Below are 13,849 nucleotides of genomic sequence, written 5' to 3' on the forward strand. Positions count from 1 at the left end.
GTGGAAGTTCACTGTTAGAGGTAATTAAACAAGCAGTTGCAAAGAATAGTCATAACAACATCAACAATAACAGAATAGGGCCCTTTGGGGAGGCAGGGCATAGACACCTGGTCTAGGTAACCCAGTGAAGCCTTCCCAAGGGCTGAGACTGAGGCGGATAGAATGAACAGAGGTCAGACAAGAGGAAGGACAGGAGAACCGGAGGGTTTGGGGCAGAGTGACCAGGGGAATGCACAGAGGAGATAATGTTCTACTAGGGCAGGGTTTTCCTCAAATTTTCATCATTTGCTTGCCACTTTTACGATTATTTTTTTAAGATTTTATTTATTTATTTGACAGAAATCACAAGTAGATGGAGAGGCAGGCAGAGAGAGAGAGAGAGAGGGAAGCAGGCTCCCTGCTGAGCAGACCTGAGATCTGAGATCATAACCTGAGCCGAAGGCAGCGGCTTAACCCACTGAGCCACCCAGGCGCCCCACTTTTATGATTTTTGACATATCACCATACCCTACACACTTTTCGTTCTGGCATTTCTCAGATTCACTTCTCACTGAAAATCTATTTGAAAACACTGCATTATTTTATAAAGGGAAAATAAGCACCATTTACCTTTAATAGACAATTAAATGTAAACATTTGATACAATGGAAGGGGAAGAACAAACAAAACCAGAAAACAATGCTCTTCAATCCGAGTTGAGGCCTGAGGCTCTGAGAGGGCTCCCTGCTCTGCGGGGAGCCTGCTTCTCCCTCTCCCTCTGCCTGCTGCTCCCCCTGCTTGTGCTTTCCCCCTCGCTCTCTTTCTCTGTTAAATAAATAAATAAAATCTTTAAAAATAAATAAAAAGGAGATTAGCAAGTGTTAGAGAAGTACTGAAGACGCAGTCTCAAAGGGACACTATTTTTTAAAGTAATCTGGAGGAAGGGAAGAGCGTGAAAAAGAGAATCTTGACTGCCTTTCCCAGTGTGATTCATTGTTATTTAATGCCGGGTCTGTGATCATCTGGAGTACCACCTAAAATCCTTCCTCCTGCCCCTGGGGAACTCCTTCCACACTTTGGTAAACATTGTGTAGAGGAACTGAAAGAATTTCCCTGTGGTTGGAGCAAAGTGTATGACAGCAGGAGTGGTAAGAGATAAGAAGAGAGAGGTCAACAGGGGCCAATCTTGAATGCCCTGTAAGTAGGGTTAAAGAGTTTGGATTATCTCCCTAGAGTAATGGGAAGCTTTTCAAGTGTTTTTCAGAATAGGGTGATGTTGGCAGATCTTCAGGGGGAGAAAGATCCCTCTGACCTCAGTTGGAAGCTTAAGACTCTGGGTTGATCGAGAAGAGTCAAGACAGGAGGGAGGTGGAGAGGTCCTTGAGGCTGCTCTTTTAATAATCCAGGGGAGATAGGGTGGCAGTTCTGGAGCAGGGTGGTACTGATAGCATTGTAGAGAATTGCCAGACTTCCTGAAATACTTAGTTGGAGGCACTCTGTGCTTTGAAAGGCTTTAAAGTTACACCGTAAACTGGGCAAGGTAGGGTACTCTCATTTTGTGGATGATAAGGAATTAGAGGCCTCAGGAGGTTAAATGAGCTGCACATAGCTGCACAGTGTGATATGGAGGCTGGTTCTGCCCTGATCTCTCACCCTGAGCCCTTAGAACACTTGCAATATCCCTCCGAGAATTTGAGGCCATCAGGGGAACAGAGGAGAGCTTGGTCAGAGATAAAAGGAATCTCTTCCTGGAACAGACCTTATCTGCCCATTGGGTCCTGGACTATAACTTTTTCTCTTTCACATGAAAGGAAGCTTCTTTAGATAAAAGCTAAAAGAGGGCAGACAGGCAGAAGCACAGAGTCCCAGATGAAAGCCCCAGATGACTGTGTGAGTCACTGGGGCTGCCATCTTGCCCATGGACCGGGAAAGGCATCCCCCTTTATTGGGTTTTCCCACAGGGCTCAGAGAGTTTGGGTGGAAGCTAAACCAGAGCTCCACTCCTGACTTTGTCTTTACAGCCTTCTGGGTTCCTTTATGACCTTCCAGGACATAAATCTTCTGGAAAGCCTGCCTGGCCTCCCGCAGAGGCAGGAAAACCCACTTGGTAATGGACTGTGATAACCCACTTAATCTCCAGCCAACCCGTCACCAGTCACTGTCCACCAGCTCCAACTGGTGTCACCCAGTTTCCTCCCTCCTCAGTCTTGCTAGTCTCTGGAGGGATATGATATTCCTCTAACATCCCACACTGTTGTCAGCAGGAATCAAGATAGCTGCATCCTAATCTATCCTGACACTGCTAATGAACTCACCTATGTAACCCTGGGCTCTGACTCTCTCTGGTCCTCAGTCTCCTCATCTATAAAATGAACAGGATGAACTAGGGCAGTGGTACTTTAGCTTTTTAGCAGTGGATTTCTTTTTTTCCTAAATAGGCCTTAAGTAGAACGGCAGGTCTTAACTAGAATGCTACTTTCTCAGAGAATCCTCTAAAAGTTCTACCTGTTCTCTCAATCACACCATCATATTTTAATTTAATGCATTGTACCTACTAGTTTCAATATCTCATGTGTCTTAGGTATTTACTGTTGTGCTATCTCTCTTCTGCACTATAATATCAGCTTATGCGTACTTAGTGATTCTTTAGGTCCTAGTCACTCTTGTAAGTGGGTGCTGAATACTTGTTAAATAACTGGATAATGGGATGAGTGGATGTGTGGCTCAGATGTGCACAGTTGTTCTGGAAGAAGCTAGAGAGGATGACCTGGGGCCTCACCTGCTGGGTCTCCATTTCAAATCCCCTTTCCCCCATTCCCAAGGGACTCTTGGGTCTCTCTGAGCTCATAAAGGTCTGTGGGTAACAGAGACAACTGAATTCCATGAACTAATTCTTTCCAGCTCAAAGATAATAATCAAAAAATACATTGTCCTTTCAAATATTAAGAGACCCCAGGAGACCACATTTCATTAATTTATTTATTCATTGGTTCATTTAATATTCTTACTGTGGGCCAGGCTCTGCACTATGGGCTGGAAATGTATGCATGAAGAAGACAGATCCTGCCTTTACAAGGGGCAGCACCTAGTGAGAGAAAGTCTATGGGCAGTTACAGTGAAACATGTTATAAGAAGCATACTACAAAAATGGGGGGTGGGAAGTTTGTTTTCCGGCAGTGCTTCTCCAATTTGAATGTGTATGAGAACCCCCTGAGAGTCTTGCTAAAATTTAAGTTGTCTTAGTGGTTTAGGATGGGCTGCATTTCTTATAAGCTCTCAGGTGATGTCCATGTTGCTGGTCCCAAAAGCACAGTTTGAGGGACAAGGTTCTAGATGAGATTAGCAGTCACAGCTAATCCAGACCTGGACCTCAAAGGAGGATCCGTGGAGAAGAGAGCGAAGTCTTGGCCTAGCATCAGAGGATGAATGGGAGTCCTCCAGGCAGAAGGAGGAGGGTGTTCTCATCCAGAGGAACAACCAGTGCAAGGATGAGTGTTGGGGTGGGTAGCTAAGAGGATACACTTGAGTCAGGAAGTACAAATCTCAGAGTTCAAGGTGAGAGGGGGACAGAGTTCAAGGTGAGAGGGGAAAACAAAACAAAACAAAAAAACCAAGGTTGGGACTTCAACAGAGGGCAGAGCATGATGGCTCTTGTGAGCTCTGTCCAGGAGTTTGTTGTTTCTCCCAAAACCCAGAGGAGCCATTGGAGTAAATGTGCCATGACTCTGAAGGGTTCCCAAGTGGGCATGGCGTCAGATGGTAAAGGAGAAAGAGTGAGACACTGTCCTTGGGTTCCTGGCCTAGGTTTGCCATCCACTTGCCATGACCTTGGACAAATTCCATTGCCATTCTGGTCCCCATCTGTAGCATAAAAGGGCTGGACTCCAAAGTCCCTTCCACCTGGGGAGCCAGGGAGCCAAAAAGCCCTGAAGTTCATAAAGACCAGAAAACAGCCATGCTCTGACTGTCCTTTCTCCTTCATAGTGTCCTGATTCCCAAGGATCTAGGGTGGCCAGGGTGTTAAGAGCTCTTCCCAGGAGGACTCATACCGTGGGATGAACTCTATTAGGATTCTCTTTTCCTCTAATCACCAAACCCCAAAATGTTCTGTACTTCTCCCTGTATCTGTAGTCACATACCCCCATAAAATTTAGTGACAAAAGGGCATCTTTTACGTCTGCCTCATGAGTCTATGAGGCCACTGTCCTCCAGAGCCTAGTTTCCGTGACAGCCACAGGTGCCGCAAACAGCTGCTCAGAGAAGACCTGCTGCTACCCAGCTGTCCCAGCCATATGGTTCCTATTAGGAGACCTGAGAAGCTGATCTCATAGGTGGCTAAGGACCAGAATTTGCTTCAGTCAGTACACCCTTGACTACTCTTGGGCTTCTCCATCCTCTCAGCTTCATTTGGCTGAAATGATAGAGTAGGAAGAAGAGAGGGAGCACTGAAGAGATTTTGTTTTGGTGAATTCATCTCTCTGGACTGGTGATAGTATATGTACTATCTCAACCTCTCTTGCTTCCATGGCAGACATTACTAATAGATCACAGAAATCATCCCAGGCTTGGTTTAGCCTGGGATTTTTCTCACCACAGCAAGGCAAGAAGCTTTTCCTACGCTTCTCAGGTGTGAACTGTATCCATATCCTGTGCTGTATCCAGAATGAAAGTAAGCAAATTTGATGTCCCTGTATATTCTTGCAGTTCAAGATTATATATTAGCTCTTTCCTTAACTATCATGCCAAAAACCTTAATCCTTTTGGAGTTTCCAGGATATTAAGAACAAAAGCAAACTTAGGCTTCTAGGGCCATATTCCTATGGACCTCAGATGCACTTTTAATTTTCTGCATATTTTGACATTCCTGAAATCAGGATGGACAGTGCAAATGGATGTGTGCATTAGTGCTACATGCTTCTTAAAAGGCTATTATTAATCAGTGGCATTCTTATAACTTAAGATGTCTTAGGGTGAATAAGTACAAAAACAAAACACAGTATGACTTTGAACAAGTGTTCCAAGGATCAGTGTTCCCACTGATAGTATAACAAGGTTAGCTCTTATCTCGAAGTCTGTATCAGTTCTGCACTGAAATCACTGGGTTAGCTGAGACTCTGTCATACTTACCATCAGTTAAGGAATGAATTCTTGGGAAGGTATTATGTTTTCTTGTGAGAGAATAAGAAGAAAAAATGTAAATATTTTCACTGTTTATCTTACAAATTACATGTCAAACCCGGTGTTGAAGATAAATATCCAGGTGGCGTATTTGACTTGCTGGGTTTCTGTTCTGTGGGAATTGTCCACGGCTAGACTTGATGTGGATTTATTCTGAAAATAATCCCAGGAAACTACTGGGAAGCCATAAAACCATGGCTTCATTGCACAAAATCATCACACCAACTATAAAATATATGTGTAAAAATTCACATTTTTAAAAATTTTAAAGATTTTATTTTTATTTATTTGACAGAGAGAGAAAGATCACAAGTCTGGAAAGAAGCAGGTGGGGTTGGGGGGGGGGAACAGACCCCCTGCTGAGCAGAGAGCCTGATGTGAGACTCCATCCCAGGACTCTGGGATCATGACCTGAGCGAAGGCAAAGGCTTAACCCACTGAACCACCCAGGCACCCAAATTCACGTTTTTAAAAATGGAATTACTTGATTGTATTTTGTTCTATAAGTAATTCTTACTCTATAACATCTACATGATGTGGATGTATATAAAATGGAAAGGAAAATTTTGCACTTCTGAATCCATAATCCCAACCCAGAGATAAAATCATTATTAGGTTGCTTTCCAAATATAAATACAGGTATGACATGGATATACACATGAATGGGGACTCAATATAAGCTTAAGAATACATGTGCATCTATAGACACAGCCCTGTTTCCACCAACTCTGCTATTTTCAGTAAATATATACACTATATTCTGTTATCTACCTGTTTACACTTAACAAGTCTTTTCTCGTGGATGCATATGTAGATATGTTATCTGGGAGGGCCCTTTATCCATACAATTATATGAATGTATCATATGTTACTTGAGTCTTTTATCCAATTAGGTTTCTTCCAAATGCTATGCTCTTATAAAGAAATTAATACAAATGTTTTGCCCACTTGCCAGATTATCTCCCTTGGTCCACATTGATGCTCTTATGCCATTTCATTCCCTTTATTAATTCCTGCTAGAGAATTACTGGATTTGGAATGCTAGGGACTGAGATTTCCTTGGTTCAAGTTAATTTACCCCTATTAGTTCCTTCTTCTTGCACAGTCAGGAGCTGGACAACAGGGGTACTCTACTATCTTAGAAGCAGGTGGGAGGTATTACGGGCACCTCTTATGGGCCCAGTCATTTATAGGTCATTTCATCTCCTGAACCACCTATTTTGAAGATAAAACAACAGAGAATCAGTGGAATTGAGTAAATTGTTGAAGGTTACACAGCTAGTAACTATCAGAGGCCAAATTCAAAATAACCTCAAAAATGCCAAAATCCAAACCAATATCCTGTCCATTGTAACACATTGCATCCCAAGATTTATACATGATGAAGGCAGAATATAATATATATCACAACAGAGAAATAAAAGGCTTTAGCAGCAAAGGGGAAAGATGACTTATGATACCTGGGGAGATCTGGAAGACTTCCTGAAGATGACATTTCAGCATGACTTTGAAGCATGAGTAGAACTTCTCACATCAGGAACTCCATGCCTTGGCAGTTGTGTCACACCAGGTTCTGTTGTGAAGTGCTCATCAGATGCCCGTCAGGTGGTATTTCTCTGAATGAAGCCTCTAATTCCTTTTAGATTAAAAACAAAAACAACAAAAATCTTCTCCATTTTCTATATCCATTAGGCTCTGCCTTGGTCTAAATGTTGTATCTTCTAAAAGTCATAGGTCCAAAATCTAATGTGCAAGATAATAACATTAAAGGATGGGGCCTTTGGGAGGTGACTAGGTTATGAGGGTGGATCCCTTATGAATGGGATCAGTAGTCTTATAAAAGAGGGACCAGAGAGATCCTTTGCTGCTTCCACCATGTGAAGGCACAGCAAGAGAGTACCATCTCTGAACCAGGAAGCTCGCTCTCACAGCCACTGCACCACATCTTCCAGTGCCATGATCCTGGGCTTCCCAGCCTTCAGAACTGGGAGAATGAAATCCATATTGTTCATAAGCTACCCAGTCTGTGGTATTTTGTTATAGAAACCCAAACAGACTAAGACTCCTTTCTAAAATATACTTGATTTGGCCATCCCCAGTGAAGGAAGCCCATTGGAGATATGGAAGCATCCATTCTGTAGATAGAGGACTCTAGTTTTAATTTTTTCTAATTATGTTGAGTCAAAATTTGCCTTCTGTTAATTTTAAAGTGACACCATTGATAACACTGGGATGCCTTGCAACAGAGATCTAGATGCTATTCTCACACTGTTAACCCTGGTCAAAACCTATGACCAGCCTGAGGCTCACTTCTACTACCTAAAGACTAGGACTGAAGTACGGACTCTAGGATTGTGGCGAGGATTATATTTAGTTTCAGCCCCTACCCCCCTCCCAGTCTTCATTTATTAGAACAACATAACCATTTGCCTGAGTATCCCCCCTTCAGTGGACACATTCCATTCCTGCTTTCCACACTTCCTCCTAAGACTTGCTTTTGAGACAACCTTCAGCAGCAGCATCTGGCTACAGTTTGCACATGTCCCTCTTACCAGAAGTGACTGGGGTACTCCAGATGTGGCCTGACCGGGACAATATGAATGAAGTCATTCTTTCTCTTAATCTGCCCTGTCTACTTCTGGAGGTTGTGTCCCATTTTTGTGCAACCACGTCATGCCCTCGACTCTCATTAAGCTTGAGGTCAGCTAACACAGAGACACTTAAGCTCAACTCAAGGAGATAGGGAGGAGGGGGAGAGGCCAATAGGAATGTTTCCTTACTGCCTCTTTTTCCCCTCCTCCATTCCAAGGCCCCCCTGGAAATTAGGTCTTTGTCCACTAACTGTGTCAACAGATGATTGGGTAATGGTGCTGGGAATAGAATGGTCAGTCAAAGGTTCTACAGTTCCCGGAGAAGTGGCATCAGAACTCAGCCCCTGACTCCTCCACAAGCCATTCCTGTCTCAGTCTTGCCTGCTAATACAATCATAAATTAATGTGTGGCGGCTCCTTCACCTCTGGCTTCCTATGCCAGCGGTTCTGGGTCCTGTCTCCAATGAGGAAGATTTCATTTCCAGTATTTGAGAGAAGTGGTCACTCTGACCTATGATTCCCTCTACAGGGAAAGCTGGATTATGCCTGGCCTTTGATTTATGCATCTCCGTTGCCTACAAATTTATTACCCAGCACTCTTGCCTTTAGTCTCTCACTCCCTCCTTCTCCTCCCAGGCCTTTAAGCATCTCCAACCCTTCTCTCCTTGGCGTCACCTTCTGACTTCTCCTGTCTTTGTTGGCTAAATGCAAGCCAAGGTCGTAGATAGTGTGTGCGTTGGAAAAAGAACAGGGACAGTTAAGTGAACTGACACTGGTTTAGTGCCTATTGTGTACAGACATCTGTACTGGATGCCTAGGGCAGTCATTTTATTTCAGCCTAACAACAGCCCTACAAAACAAGCATCTCTAATCCCATTTTACAAATGGGCAAACAGAACTACAGAGAAGTGACTTCCTTAATGGGCTCTGAAGCCTATGTCCTTTCTACCACAGTATGCTATTTTGAATCTTGGTTAACATGTACTGAGCCAGTTAGCCAGGTTCTCTCTCTCTCCCTCAAAACACCGCTCTTATTTCCATTTCATGGAGGCCGTAACTAAGAGCAGCATCGAAGAACTTGCTGATGATCTACACAGCTGTTGAGTTACAGAGTTCAGATCTGCATCTGTGACTTCCAATTCATTCTCTCTACGGTCAGGAACTCTGGTTCTTGCTCTGTCCTTGTTACTAACTTAAAGTGTTCTCTTAACTATTTTCTCACTCCAAACTTCCATTTCCCCATCCATTCAAAAGGAGACTTGGTTCAGTTGAGTCCTAAGATTCTTCTTGAGGAAATGGCTGGGACTTTGGAGGCAAAGCATTTGGGAATGTTGGAAGAACTCCCCTTTCCCACCTCATTTTATATTCATAGTTTGTTTTTGTGATCACTCTCCATTGCCCCTAAAATATAATACTTCACCATGACTTTGAAGAGCCCCAGGGGCCTGATATCTGCCAGACTGAGTAGTCTCTTACCCATTCTTTGTGCTAACCATTGCAAAGAACTGGGTGCTCATGCTTCCTCTCATCTAACTTCCCATGAGCACTTTCCTCTGCCTCCCCAACTACCTGAAAAACCTGTCTCATCAGTGAAGTCTTGGTGCAGATGTTACATCCCTTGGGAAGGTTTCTGAGCTCCCAAATTCAGGATTAGGTGTTCAGTTTATATATTCCCAGAGTACACAGCATGTCTCCAACCCAGCACTCTGGCCCCAAGTTAGAGGCTGTTAGCATTTCTTTTGCCTGCCACTGACTTACAAATGTGCTCTGGGCTTACACCAGAACACAAATAAGGCTGATGATGGGGCGGTGGGGGGTGGGGGGGGGGGCACAGGTGTTGGTAGTGATACTTGCTAACCTCTGTCAAGGACTTAGGATGTGCCAAACATGTTTCTAAGAGTTTTGCATGTATTAACTTACATAATCCTCACTATAACTTTATGAGGTTGGTGAATGTTACTCCCTTTTTATAAATGAGGAAGCAGAAGGAGGACATTGCTTTCAAAAACACAGAGCGAAAAAGCAAACCAGCGCCTTTAAGTACGACGATAGGAAACACTTAACACCTGGATGTGTGCCCGACCAGGTTTCTTGCTGTCATTCTGGCCCTTCCCCCAGTTTGATTCTCCTCAAGGCAGCCGGGAACATTTTTAAATAGTCCAGCTCTGAATCCATTATGTTGCTGCTTGAAACCCTTTGAGCAATCCCTGGTTTGCCCTCCAGGCCACTCTCGTAGATAACATTTATTGAAGGCTTGTTACAGATTCATCAATGCTGGCTTTTTTTTTGTTTTTTAACAGGACTTTGTGGTAGATACAGCAGTTACTCCCATCTCATGGATAAGGAAACTGGGTCACACCTGCTTAAACAATTCCCTCAATATCACCGAGCTAATAAGTGGCTGAGCCAGGATTTGAACCTGAGCAGTCAGGCTGTAGAGCCTGGGTGCTGTACCGTTATTCTGTACAACCCACGCCCCAGTTCCTAAGCTCCAACGGCCTAGCCCCTGCCACTTCTCCAGTCCCCCACTGTGTGCCCACTTACACACAGTAGTCCCGGTATTCCTGCCATAAATCCTCAGAACTTCTTTTTTTAAAAAAATATTTTATGTATTTATTTGACAGAGAGAGAGACAGCAAGAGAGGGAACATCAAAGGTCATGTTTGATGGGAGGGAGACGCAGGCTTCCCGCCAAGCAGAGAGCCCGATGTGGGGCTCCCTCCCAGGACCCTGGGATCATGACCTGAGCCAAAGGCAGACACCTAAAAACTGAGCCACCTGGGTGCCCCAATCCTCAGAACTTCTATATAATCCCATATCTTTATGCCTTTACCTCTGCCTCCTGTTTTGCCTTTGTCATCTTTAACCCCTACTCATTTCTGAGACTCAACACAAGCTGCCCTTCTACTAGGAAGCCTTCTTGGATATTCCCATTCCTACCTTCCTCTTCTCTCCCACCTCCCCAGCACACCTCTTATCATTGCCCTAGCTACCTGTGCTGTAATTTTCCATCTGTCTGTCTTTCACACTGAAGAGGGAGCCCTACCATAAAATAAGTGCTCAGTAAATGAGCAGTCGATGATTTTATCTCCTGTTACTTTACAGCAGCCCCATTTTTCAAGAGAAGAAACGGGTTTAGAGACATTAAGAAAATTTCCCAAGGACACAGAGCTATTAAGGAACAGAGCAAGGGCTCAAACCGGGAGGACAGAGAAATGAACTCCTCAAGCCTCTGGTTGGGAGGTGCTGCCGGCAGGGAGAGAGGACTGTGGGCAGAGTGGCAACTCGAGTGCGATTCTGAAGCTATGAATTCTTGGCACCTCAGGAAATATTCCACCCAAGTGGTGAACTATACAAAGAGGACTTTTTGAAAGGTACCTCATAAATCGTGCCCACAAAACATACAAAACATACATAGAAGCCCGGCCCTTTTCCAGCCTTCATGCAGGTGCCTAACACAGTGTCCCATTTGTGGGGTCTGTTGTTGTAAAACCCCCTCCCTCCTGGGGTCTCAGAGGGGCATGGAGAGGACAGCAGGAGAGAGCTGCTCATTTAGCCCTTGGGTATCTTGAATATGCTGGAATGTAGAGAAAACTGGATTCCACATGGTGACTAGCACCTTGACGATGATGTCTACCGTGTGGTGTGACCCAGGAAAAGGATATCCCTTTCTCTCTCCGAGCCTCAGTTTTCACATCTTTAATAAGAATAGGTCAGACTAGGTCACTGGTTCCCAGTTAGGGTGATTTTTCCCCCCAAGAGGACAATTCCACTGCTATGACTAGGACAAAGAAATGCTATTTGTATTTAATAGGCAGAGGCCCAGGGATGTTGCTGAACTTCCTACAAGACACTCCCCACAACATAGAACTATCTGGCCCAGATGTCAACAGTGCCATCATTGGGAAACCCAAGGGTCTCCGAGATCCTTGTTAGCTTTAATTTTCTGTGCAGCCATCAGATGACCTCAGGGGTCCTCTCTCTTACTGGTTAAAGGGATCTAGATAAGTTACTAATGATGATCACCACAGGACAGGGTGATTCTTGCTCAGACCAGTGTTCTGAATGACCTTAATCCCAAGGTACCATCATAACAATTCTTTATAATCACAGGTATCATTTATTGGGAGCTTACTCTGTGCCAGGCTTGGGCATTTCTCATGCTAGACATTAACCACCACTTATGAAGCTGAGACCATCATCACTATTTTATAGATGAGAAAAACACTCATAGAGAGGGACTTTGGGGACGTTCAGACCTAGATCCAAATGCTCAGCCCCAGTGGTCACCTTGCTGTTTGACCTTGGTCACACGACATCATTTCTCTGAGCCGCGGGTTCCACGTCCATCTGTGTGAGTGGAAAGAACAGTATGTCCAGGGCTGTTATGGACAGCACATGAAATCTTTAAATGTAGGTAAAGCGTTTATTTTCTGTCTAGTGTGGCAGGTGTCGGTAAATTTTAGCTGGGATTGCTGTTGCTGTGTATCATTATTATAATGATTTCTTCTTGGTCAGAGTCCCAAGGCTGGTGACCTTGTAAGTCCTGGGACTCTTCGTATTTTAGAAACGAAAATGCTGGGTCAAAGGTTATACGTCGCTTTCAGTTTTTACACATTGGACAGTGGAAGAGGACAAATTTGGAGGTGATTTTTGAGTAGGTGTTTGAAATACCGCATTCAGGCCAGGAACGGATAGGAGATTGTTGGAGCCGGAAGTTCCCATTTCTCTGTTGACTTTTATTCCCCACTCAAAGGCTTAACCCTTGATCTGGGCTTCATTCTTCCTCACTGTCTCATCTTCCTTTTCAGGAAGGCCCACCTGATCTTGCGGCGACTGGACAGGGTGAGCAGCCACTGCTCCAGCCTCCTGAGAAGCGCTTACATCCAGAGCCGTGTGGACACCGTACCCTACCTTTTCTGCCGCAGCGAGGAGGTCCGGCCCGCGGGTATGGTGTGGTACAGCATCCTCAAGGACACCAAAATCACATGCGAGGAGAAGATGGTGTCCATGGCCCGAAACACCTATGGGGAGTCCAAGGGCCGGTGAGGGAGGGTGCCACCCTCCGTGAGCACAGAGACTCTCCGTGGGAGGGGGAGCAGTACTCTCGTGGATCCTGGGGCCTGGGGGGGCTAGGGGACAGCTGAGGATGGGCCTGGCCGATGAGCTTGCCAGCAAGGCCAAAGCAAACTCTTTCTCTTGTGGATAGCCGACAGAGAACTTTGTAACCACTGGAATTATCCGTTTTTCTCTTTTATTTTTTCTAAGATATTATTTGACTCTATCAAAGTCTCTCCTTTTTAAACTTTTTCTTATGGGTGGCGGTCAGTCCCGAGGCAGGAGCTTTCAGGTGGAGACCAAGCGGCCTTTGCTCTTCTTCCTTCCTCCTGCCACACTCAGCTTCCTTCCTGCAATGGACCCTGGAGGAAACCTCTGGAGAGACAATCTGACCTCTTCAGCATCAGGAAGGAGGCCCCGAGAATCGGTGCAGTGAGGAAGCTTGGGTCTTTATGACTTTTTTTTTCCCAGACGTTATTGAGTTTGCAGGATCCCTGCCTCTTCCTGCTACCTGTGGGTCTGCCCAGAGTCCCTGCAGGACTTTCCATGCATTAAAAATTCTTATTGTCTCTCTTTCTGCTTGGGGAGTGTTTCTTGCCACTGGCGGACCTCAGTTTATTCACGCCACAGGTATTTATTGATTACTTACTGTAGACCAGACATCGGACATGCAGCTGAGGAGTGAGAAGCTCCCTGCTCTCAGGGAGCTTACAGTCCCATGGAAATTGTAGAGAAGCAGTTCAGCGACTTCAGGCTGTAGTAGGGGAAGAACGGGGGTTATTTACACTCATCGCTGGGCCATGAGACAAACCATAGGAGCTCTGAAATGCCTCCTTGAGAAAGGGATGCCTGAAGCCCAGAAGATGGGGAGGAATCAACCAGAGAGCATGTGGAAAGACAAGATGGGACACCATGGACGAAAGTCCAGAAATAAGAGAAAAAAGAACCCATTGAAGGGCTGAAAGCACTTTTTAAAAAAGATATTTGTTTGTTTGTTTGTTTGTTTGTTTATTTTAGTGATATGGAGAGAGTGTGAGCAGGGG

The 13,849-nt window shown here is 44.7% G+C and overlaps 1 protein-coding gene across 3 annotated transcripts in view; it reads left to right on the forward strand.

Moving 5' to 3' along the window:
• Positions 1-13,379, forward strand: part of ASTN2 (astrotactin 2) — an 858,139-nt gene extending 844,760 nt beyond the window's left edge. For all 3 annotated transcript variants that reach the window (XM_059410933.1, XM_059410934.1, XM_059410936.1), the window contains one exon: positions 12,560-13,379. In XM_059410933.1, coding sequence (XP_059266916.1) covers positions 12,560-12,797 — 238 coding nt within the window. In that variant the 3' untranslated portion in view covers positions 12,798-13,379. The remainder of the gene's footprint in view (positions 1-12,559) is intronic.
• Positions 13,380-13,849: the final 470 nt, after the last annotated feature.

Source organism: Mustela nigripes, chromosome 9 (assembly GCF_022355385.1).
Source record: "Mustela nigripes isolate SB6536 chromosome 9, MUSNIG.SB6536, whole genome shotgun sequence".
Lineage (NCBI taxonomy): Eukaryota > Metazoa > Chordata > Mammalia > Carnivora > Mustelidae > Mustela > Mustela nigripes.